This window comes from Malurus melanocephalus, unplaced genomic scaffold (assembly GCF_030028575.1).
Source record: "Malurus melanocephalus ecotype Western Australia unplaced genomic scaffold, MMel_1.1 scaffold_36, whole genome shotgun sequence".
In the NCBI taxonomy this organism is placed as follows: Eukaryota; Metazoa; Chordata; class Aves; order Passeriformes; family Maluridae; genus Malurus; species Malurus melanocephalus.
This window is the reverse complement of record NW_026623268.1, coordinates 2,154,942-2,165,164: the sequence shown is the minus strand read 5'-3', so window position 1 is coordinate 2,165,164 and position 10,223 is coordinate 2,154,942. Positions and strand designations below refer to the sequence as shown.

General features: G+C 39.9%; 1 protein-coding gene across 1 annotated transcript; it reads right to left on the bottom strand.

Moving 5' to 3' along the window:
• Window positions 1-409: 409 nt before the first annotated feature.
• SFT2D2 (SFT2 domain containing 2) lies at window positions 410-10,194 on the bottom strand. Its single transcript, XM_057364183.1, has 8 exons — window positions 10,094-10,194; window positions 9,723-9,809; window positions 9,353-9,438; window positions 8,186-8,267; window positions 6,111-6,146; window positions 5,881-5,939; window positions 5,150-5,179; window positions 410-4,506 (listed from the first exon to the last, which is right to left on the bottom strand). The coding sequence occupies exons 1-8, from the start codon at window positions 10,154-10,156 to the stop codon at window positions 4,467-4,469; spliced, it is 483 nt and encodes a 160-aa protein (XP_057220166.1). The 5' UTR covers window positions 10,157-10,194; the 3' UTR covers window positions 410-4,466.
• Between the last annotated feature and the right edge of the window lie 29 nt (window positions 10,195-10,223).

Sequence of the window (10,223 nt, the reverse complement as noted above, 5' to 3'; positions counted from 1 at the left end):
AACCAGTTGTCTAGGTGTATGCAACTGCTGGGTGAAGCTGCTGCAAAACATTGGTGACACAAAAAATTCCCCCAGCAGATCAYGTTGCTTGCACAGCAAAGGAAGTGAGGACAGGACAAAACCTTTTTTAAAAAATAAGCATACAAACAAAAGAAAACAAACTATCCACAGCAATTTCAGCATCATCTGGAGAACCAGCATCATTAAAAACACTGTATTAATCACAAGAGCAATTCATTTAATGCAGCTTTATTGAAGGGAAAAAMCAGCACTTATAAAGATTTCACTTCATTACAGAGAAAGTTGTAAGTTAGAAAAAAAGATGTTTCTCAAAGTAGAAATCAAACAGTGTCAATACATAGAAAAAGCACATCAGCAAGCAGAATCAGTAACAGTGTAAAACATTGCAGAGAATTTCTGAGTTTGGTTTTTATTTTACAAAACAATTCCACAGCTCTTAAAAAATTTAGTGGTCACATTACAGTGAGGCACATGGTTTTAGGACGATACACCATTTTTGTGCTTTTTCTCCAACATGATCAGTATTTGCTATGGTTGTAAACATCAGTATTTAAGACAAACATGTTTAAGCATCCTCCTCCTCCTCAGTTTACAATAGCACAGTGAACTCACTTTTATGAACATGATTAAGTACCAAAACGAAGCAAGAGCCATTCTCAGAAAGTTGAAGGCACATGTAGAGCCCAACACACTTTCCTTTTTAAAATGTGGTTTCTGAAAAGRATTTCAGCTTGTGGCAGAAAATTCTTCCTTGGTTTTTCTAACAGCTCATGAACAATTTTATTAGTGTAAATACTAAAGGAGTAGTAAAACTGTTCACATCATCAGTGTAGAACCATTTCAGATTGTACCAGTATTCATAACGGACTTGATTACATAAAACAGAGCGAAACCTTGAAGWAGTRAAAAAAATTCCCACATTTCAATGCATAGAGTCTCAGTATCTTGGGAAYAGATRATTACCATCCTCCCCATTTCCTACTATAGCTGGAAAGCCAGCTGATCYAGGATATACAGATTTCCTGCTAGAACTGTATGCTAAGGCTGCCTGGTTAAGGTTATATTGTCTGTACTGCAAAAAGTAAAAAAAGTGGACAAGTTGGTCAACAGTGAGGCTGGGAAAAAAGCACTTTCGGGTAGAGCACCAAATTCTACTGAGATGGGCATTAACATCAAACAAAGTTTTAGGGAACTCAGCCTTAAGTGCTGTAAGCAACTGAGCAAGGACTTTGGGAAGGAAGYAGCTTTGTGATTTAAGCCACAAACTCTCCATTCTCAGTAGAGTGCACACAACAAACATTCCTGTCCTGAAGGACAGTGAGATAGAAAGCTTCAGAAATGCTCACCATGCTTCCTGCCAAGAGGATAACCAAAGATGATGCTAATAAAATGTAACACAAAGTAGGTTTAATGACCACAAAAGAAGGTGTAACGATACAATCTAATTGAGATTGAAAACTACTCAAGAGGGAATGTTCATGCAGTTTACTCCCTGGCTGTGTAAAAATCATACAAAATAAAGTACTTCAGTGAAGTGGAAATTTCTTTTGCTGTTAAATCTGGCAAAAGCCAGAACACAACTACTTGTAAGTGAGTAGGAATCTAAAGAGTTTTGTTCTGGTCTATATTTTAAATTMAAACTGCTTGTAGATGAAGTGATAAACCCTGAGTATGTCTCACGTATTGGCAAGAATATGGCAAGTGTCTCCTACTGTCTGACCTCCCCAGGGACAGAACACAACACCAAAGCACAACATAAATCCCTGTGGCACTCTGGTGATCTTTGTGTCCTTGCCATTTCCCCTTGGGTTCCCTTCCTGTAAGGGCACAATTGCTTAGCCTCATGTGCTCTGCAGTCTAATGAAGATTTGTTCTTCTCTCTTCCTGAATAAAAGGCTGTGAAGCTTGAATTACAGTTTTAAACTGAGAGGAGAGGGGAAAAAATATCATCTGTTTAAGTTTACCTGTTATCTACCTGTAATTTCATAGATTTCCCACTTTGAAGTGGCAGGGCTCACAAGAGCCAGCTAAAAGGTCTTAGCTGGCTACTCTGCAACATAACCAATTCTACTGTTCTTCCAGAGAAACTGCCAGAGAASTCAGGCTACCAGAATCCTGCACAAGCTAGCCAAGGAATAAGCTTAAGCTTTTACTCCTCCTAACCTGAAGTAATCAAAAAAAGAACCTCAGAAGTCAAAATTCCATTATCTTGGCTGCTGAACCTGGAATGATGATCGAAGTTAACATAACTTTGCTGGAGAGGGGAAGGAGAAACAATGTATACTGTACGTGCAGTTTTCCCCAGGGACATTCAGCAACAYTAAGATCAAAGTAATATTGGAATGTAAAAGGCATTAGGGTTGCATTTCAATTTCCCTTATACAAAGGAATTCTGTAAACATTATCAAAGTCCTAAGAAAAGACTAGCAATAGCTTCCTTGACAGATGTAAATTAGATTTTGAACTTACTCCCTGATAAAAAAGACACACATCAGTGTAGACACTTGTCTTAGATCAGCCAGGGGAAAAAAGTACCAGTTTTCCTTATTTCCCAGTCTCTCTTGGGCATTTATGCAATTCTTTTCAAGGAAAGTAACAGTCACCACACTTATTTCAACAGAACCTTCTAAATCCAGGGGGATTATAAAAGCACCAGGACATAGCACTTGAACATGTATAATTGACTTATCCCTACATCAATGTCATGTTTCCAAGGTGGCATTTTCCATTCAAATGCTTTTGCAGCAGTAATTCTGGCCACCTGGAATCCACAGAATGCTTGTCAAAATCTGTCTTTCACACCATGGGCAAAAGGGAATCTTGAACATATTTTTAAGAGGACCCTAGCAGCTAGATGGTACTGTGCTTTACGAATTATCAGAAGGACACTTAAGATTTTGGATTAAACGATTTCTTAATAACTTTCTGGAAGCTGTAGAACTATTTGCCTTCACTGTGTGCTTGTGTTTTATTGCCAAGTAGTTCTAGGTTTTACCTACATTAAAATCTTTGTGGTACAAGTCAAAGATACACTTGCTATGGAAACACAATGCTCTTCAACAACTAAACTCTTGGTAGACTGAGGAAGAGAGACTTCAATTCCTTCTGGACTGCACTGGATAATCATCATCTTAAACACTGACTCCAGCAAGAAAGTTGGGCAAAAGGAAAGGGAAAGCAGTTAAACAGTATCTCACACAGCAGAAGCAGGAAGCTGTGCTCAGAGATTAAATTGACCACTGCAATGCTGTGGGAGTAAATGATTCTRTGTAGCTCAGAAGATAAAGAAAACACAGAGTGGCCTTGGAATTTGGATACTGACAGCTCAGCACTTGCTCTGAGCTGGCAGGGGGATTGTTACACGCTTCCCTTGCTACGACAGGCAACAGAATATTGTGCTTTCTCCTCCATGGACAGAAGGCTCACTAGTGTGTGCAAGAGTTTTAGCAGAAACAGAACTGATTCCACTTACAAAAAAATGAAAAGGAATGTTGGGGTTTTAACTTATTTACAAGTTCAGAAGAAAATGTCTTCTCCCCAACTCAGACTACTTAAAAACAAGAGGCCACTTCCACCTCATGACAGTTTGTCCCTTGAGAAAGGAYATACATTAATTCCCTTATTGCTTGCCTACCATGTCCTTTGCATTGCTCTTATGTTACAGCTGGAGGAGAAGAGAAGCACCTCACTTCATGTGAAATATGTCAGATTCCTACTCTGTAACCATAAGCTGTAATCAAGGAAAAGAACTCAGGTTCCCAGCAGCTGAAAACATAAATTAACCTTATTTTAGAGTACTTTTCCTGCAGGAACAGATGAAAATGTCCCTTTCATGTATTTTAASGAAACACTATCAGTATACTGAAAATTAAATACTTCATTAAAGATGCAAACATTTTATAGTTAGTCCAAAACAGTGATTGACTTTAGAATTACATCTTTGAGAAGTCTCATAAACTTAAAAAATTGCAAGAGAGACAAGAAAAGAAAGAATACCAATATTCCATTATCCAAGGCAAACAGTGCAAAGATTAAGTGATATAAGGCTATTTAAAAAAATCCAAGTTGTTGGTAAGAAATCAATTTGCAACTCTAGAACTGGCACAGTCCCCTCAGAGCCAAGGTCTTMATTTTACAGACTTCACGTATTACTTTGAAACTTTTATAAAACCAAATGCATGAATTTATGCAAGAATTATCATCACAAATTGTGGATCTCTGCCCAGTTCTGCCAGAGAGATTTCATTTCATCCTAATCACCCTGTCCCACAGACACCATTGCTTACAAACCCAAGCCACTGCAGACTCCGGATGGAACACAAGGAGCTTCTAACAAGCAGCTGAAAGGCACGTGTTTAAGACAGAAGTAGGAAACGACAGAACACGGTGATCTCAGCACAGCTCTACCTAGAACTTCCTGGAAATTTGTGAGGCATCCAGTATTGTTAGGTCAAACAGACTGACACACATTTCTTCACAGCATCCCTAGAGACAGGAGAAAGAAAAAAACACAAGAGAGTCACCTCAGTTACGTTATTCAATAAGAGTCATTCCATGCTCTGTCATGCTGCTGTCACACTGACACAGGACTGCAGGAATCAGCTGATTGTGCATTAATTGCATTGCTATGATTTGCATGACTACACAGATGTCCCAGAGACAAACTGCTCAGTGCCCACCTGCTGTGGAATGACAGCTGCAAGGCTGCATGGAGGMAGTGCACAGGAGAAGGGTGGGGTGATGGGGCAGGAGAGAGAACTGTGTGCTCACACAGAATAGTGCCCACGGGAGAGAACAGGACAAAAGAGAAACAGAAGAATACATTTGTCTAGCAGCATTTTGGACCAACATTTAGGCATTCCAAAGGCAAACCTTAYGTTCTGCATGTGGTCAGCAGACTTACATATTTCTATGGGAAGCCCTCTCATTTTTTCTATTTGTAGCACCCACTAGAGAAGATGCTTATTTWCAGATTTAACTATGTATATTTCCCACACCATGAAAAAGCTTCCAAAGCCACAAGTTTGTTGAGCCTASTACTAATACTTCATTAGTTTAGTTCTCTAAACTAATCTTCTGTATGATTAAACCTCAAAATSATAAAGAGTAAGGGAGTAGGGAAGCTTACCTTGCATATGGTATAAAGGAAATGCTGTACCTAAGAAGAAAAATTTTGAAAGTTACTTTTCATGTCAGAATTTTTTAGTGACAAAAAAGATACACAACCAAAATGAAGCTCTGAGTTTGTGAGTAACAGGAAGGAGTATCCTTGCAAGACATCTTAGCCGAGCCAGGGTATGAAACACTGATAAAATAGAGGGGGATGTTGTGAAAGTATCATAAACACAGCTCTCCTACATCCAGTATTCTTCATGCTCCTACACCTACAAGTAGGAAAGAGTAGTTGCGAGGGCTTCTAGGTGTCCATATCAGTTTGTGCACTCCTTTAGGGACCTTGCACAGACCATATGTTAACATGAACAGCATTGACAATTTGATTGGCATAACTGGGTCYCTGAACAAGACAAATTTGGCAGAGTGTAAAAGAGGAATACCAGATGTAGGCAACAAATTGATTTGATAGGGAAAGCAAAATATTAGTTCAAGCTTAGAGAAATCCAACATGTTCAAAGGAAATTCCTCCAGAAATAGAGCCCTGAGCTCCATCTCCAAAGCCTCTGTAATGGTGTGAGCAACCAAGAAGTGGGAACAGGTCAGCTCCTCACTGACTGTCTCAAGTCTAACAGATTGACAAAGTACAAATTTTCCTTCCCTCTGACTCACACAATTCCACTCACAACTCAGCTACTGATGTCAGGTGCAACAGGAAGTGGAGTGTGTGTAGAGGAAATCACTCACCAAGCCATGGCAAAAAACTGTAGGATGCAGAAAAGCAGCGCGAGTCCTGCCTTACGCCACTGGAGGGGAGAGAGAGGTGCGGGGAAAGAAACACAACAGAGACAGCAGTGTAAGATTCTTACTTTTAAAATACTTTAAAATAGTATATTAAAATTTTATTTACATTTTAATTATATTATCAAAGTTATATTCACTCCAGTTACACATACATACAGAACTCCAGTACTCACCCAGAAAGCAGAACACAGTGTTAGTATGAGGCACAACTAGAAGAAAACAAATTATTTTAATTAAAAATAGAAACAACTCCAGTTTCTATAGATATTGCAACAATATAATGAGTTCCTTCACAGAAACAGAAATTAATTACATCTATTCACAGTTTTATTCAATCCTGCATTATAAGAATTCTTYGTATTTAAAAGTTCCTTGTATTTAAAATGCTCTCACTATTACATTTCTGAAGTGAATAAAAGCAATCAGGAAATATCAGCCTGCTATCTCCAGAAAATAATTTCATGGCTGCAAAGGAGCAAGAGGAAGAGGTTCCTGTAGCTCTTCTGCAAGTCTCTACTCTATCCCACACACTTCTTGGTGTCACAGACACACACCACATTTCATCATTTTACATAAGACTTTTCAAGTACTTTTCAGTTACCACTCTTAGTCTTTCTGCTTCCGCACATTTCCTGATGATTACATGGTTACCATGGGGTTAGAAGCTCAGCAATTAAAACTATGATACACATTCAAGAACTCTGGGCTATTGCTTACTAGCTCACCTGKGTATATATTTAAGTAARGCACAGTCATTCAAAACAGCACTTYTTCTGTTTTGGAGTTGAACTGTGTCTTTCTTTGCTACAGGTAAAATCTTGGGGAGTAGAAGGACATTTTGGATTATTTTCTGCTTTAGCCCTCAGTTTTAACAGACAGAAGCCTCCTATTAGTTTTCATTTTGAATTTAAGACATAATAGCTCATTTATCCATGATAGATGCTGATTAATTCACATTCCTTCATGAACATGTAATAGCCTTTAGATACACATGTACTATTGTGCTACTAGAAATTATAACATGTGTTTTTCTGCTAGAATGGAAAAAAAGATATAAAAACAATATAGCTCTGTATATTTAGGCACTAAGACATGCACTGCCAAAGAAATTATATACTTGACCTAACCCAGGAGTACTAACAATAAATGCAGTTCTTCCATTAGTTTCAAGGTGGTGATTTGTATTTTGGCCTAAATATTGCATCATACATCTAAAGACTGGCTTTATCCCAGTGAACAAAATTGCAGGAATTCTCCTGACTCCAGCATCCTAAATGCATACAAAACACAAACACCAGGCAGTAGCTTCTTGATTGGATCTGCAAGCACAGATAATCAATTTCTCAAGCTCTGCACCATCTCTAGATTGAGAAATGCTGATCCAAGCAAACACTCTGAAAACATTCAGACTGAAAATGGAAGTTTCATGCAAGCTAAACCACCTGTCAGATATTTGACTTGCCAAGAGAAAATAGGAAAGTTGCAGAGACAAAAAAACCTGTGTACTTTAAAGAAGAGTCACTCTGAAACCTGGCAACAATTTTCAGATACAGAGATGCACACAACACAAGGTTTGCTAGAATTTCCATCTTCTGAAAAAAACATAACTCTGAGAGTGACTCCACTGAATGTTGAATTTGCAGTTTCATTCTGTCATACAAGTTTCAAAACCTGAAGCTATCAGCCAGGTGGGATGATCCCTAATGCAAGGTGATCAAGGCACAGAGTTTCCCCCAGGTGCTTTGTCACAAAGAGATGATTTTGTCAAGGTAGAAATAGCTACACAGCTCTTTCAAGGCAATCAGATAGAATATAAAAAGACACAATTATGCAAAATAAAATATTTAGCAACATCCATAGGGCAACTTTAAAAAAAAACAAGTCAATATGTAAGTATGATGTTTCTTAGGCATATGTAAATATGATGTTGTGACCTCAAGCACCCTAAATAACCACGTGCACGGTTCACACACACCAGCCACAGGCCCTTATTGCTCGTTCAGAAAAACAACCAGGCTTCAGCTCAGCCTTGCCTAACACTGAGCTGCTTTTCTGGTGCTCCACTTACCCTTCCACCACAGCAGATGCACAGTGTTTGATATTTTAACAAAAGAAGAAAAAACACAGACTAAAAAACCACATCTGAACACATCCTGCGACATAGCTGGATCAATGGATATGAAAGGACTTCAAAATTAAAATTGTTCCGAGCTTTGTAGGAGTTAAAACTGACTCCTTGGATACTTACTAGCATAACAATAGTAGCAATCAAACGTGTAGGCTCAAACATCTTCTTCAATTGTTTCATTGGTCCCATAAGAAACATAGTGCTGTGAAAAACAAGTCAAGATACCAGGGAAATGAGAAAGGCAAAAGCAAAACTGGGTRAGAGTAAATTGTCTGCTGCCATAGGGGCATCAGTACACAGCAATCAGTGGTGCATAACAAAGGAAACAGGATATACAACGAGACAAAATCCATTCCCCCTTTTCTTTGTGCAAGGTAATTATAATTTTATTCACATTTGTTCAGTTAAAATCAACATAAGCAGAGCAGAACTAACAAGTTAGAAGCACAGGTCAAGGTCAGCTCCAATCAGCTCATCCTTGACAGATGTTTTTTTTAACTTGCTTTTTAAATATGCTTTTAAAATCTGCTTTTCAAGAACACCATCCACAGAGGCTCTGCATGGATTGCCAGGTAATCCAACTCAATTCCTCTACATAAAGGGCTGTTTCCAAGCCTGGATCCATTTTCTGATCCCTTACCAGCTCTGCAGCCCTTATTTAGAGCCGTGGTGATGGAYACTGGATGAATTATACAAAATGAAAGTTTTATCTAAAGTGATATTTCTGCCCCATGTATTACATTATTCTGCCTCATTAGTATATTACTTCCATTTCCATTATTYATGCTTTCTTGCATCATGCTAAGTTTCCACGATCACAGATAGTTGGGGCTGTCACAAAGTCTGTGGGGCTGTAATTCAGGAACCTCTGTGCCAAGAAGTTTCACCACACATGCTTGCCCTGACAGACAGACTGCCCCAAATATATTCACCAATACATACAGAACACTTGCAATGCAAAATGGTGAAGAACTATTTTTATCTAGGGGAGAAGCAACCAGCAAAATCAAAACACCTCAATGCTGAAAGCATGAGTTTGATTCCTGTTTACTGGTGAGCAACTTTTACCTTGAATGCACTACTAATAACAACATACAAAATTAAAATTTTCTTTACCATTTCAGGGCACTACTGGGGAAATGCAGTTCTGCAAAAGTCTACAAGAAAATTTTCTGCGAAAGCATATCTCCTCTGGCCAATGCAACAGATTCTATTGCTTATGCACCATCATTCTGCTTTTGTTTCTCATATTTATCAGGGAAATAATATACAATAAAAGATTGTTACCTCCCAATAGATGCAATATTCCCCAGAGTATAAAACACTGCAAAGAGTACCAGCCCTTTCTTTGGTATCCATAGCAGACAACTACCCTAAAAGGGAACATTTAGAGAGAGAGGGGAAAATTAACAGGTTTATATGGAAACAAATATATTTATCCAAGAAGTGTCACATCACAAAAGAAATCTTAGGAAAACTGAAAGCCAAACTGCAGAAATCACACACACACAAAAGTAAATTGAATTTATTTCCATTCCTGTTAAGAGTCAGACATCTCCACAGAGACTCGGAAAAATCAAGGAGCAGCAGAGCAAGGCTGTAATTATCTGGGCTCCCGAAACTCAAATATTGGAGAGMTCTGGCAAAAAGTCCTTACCAAGATCGAGCACAGGCACCCAATTGCAAAACACGCGACGAAGCCTTTCACTCGGGTGCTCCAACTTAAGGAAGTCGCATCGATAACCTGGAAACGAGGGGAGAAACAAAAGTGAAACTTGTTTACTTGTAGCTCTTACCTCCCACCAAGCGTGAAAACTTCCTCTCAGCCGCTGCGCCGTGTCTGTCCAGGCACCCTCTGTGTGTCCGCGGCACCGGGACCCGCGGGGGAAGCGCTGGCGGAGCCCCTGCGGGATCGCCCGCCCACGGCACCGGCGACTTCTCCCCGCTGGCTGCTCCGCCGAACACTGGGGAGGGGGCGGCCGGGTCCCCCCGCCCGGGAGCCAGGCGGGAGCGGCAGCGGAGCCGTACCTCGGCCAGGCCGCTCGGCTCCTCCGCGTCGCGGCCGCTCAGCACCCGCTTCAGCTTGTCCATGGCTCCCGCACCCCGCCCGCCCGGCCGGCCGGAATGCCCTGCCCTTCCCCGCTCTTCCCTTCCCTTC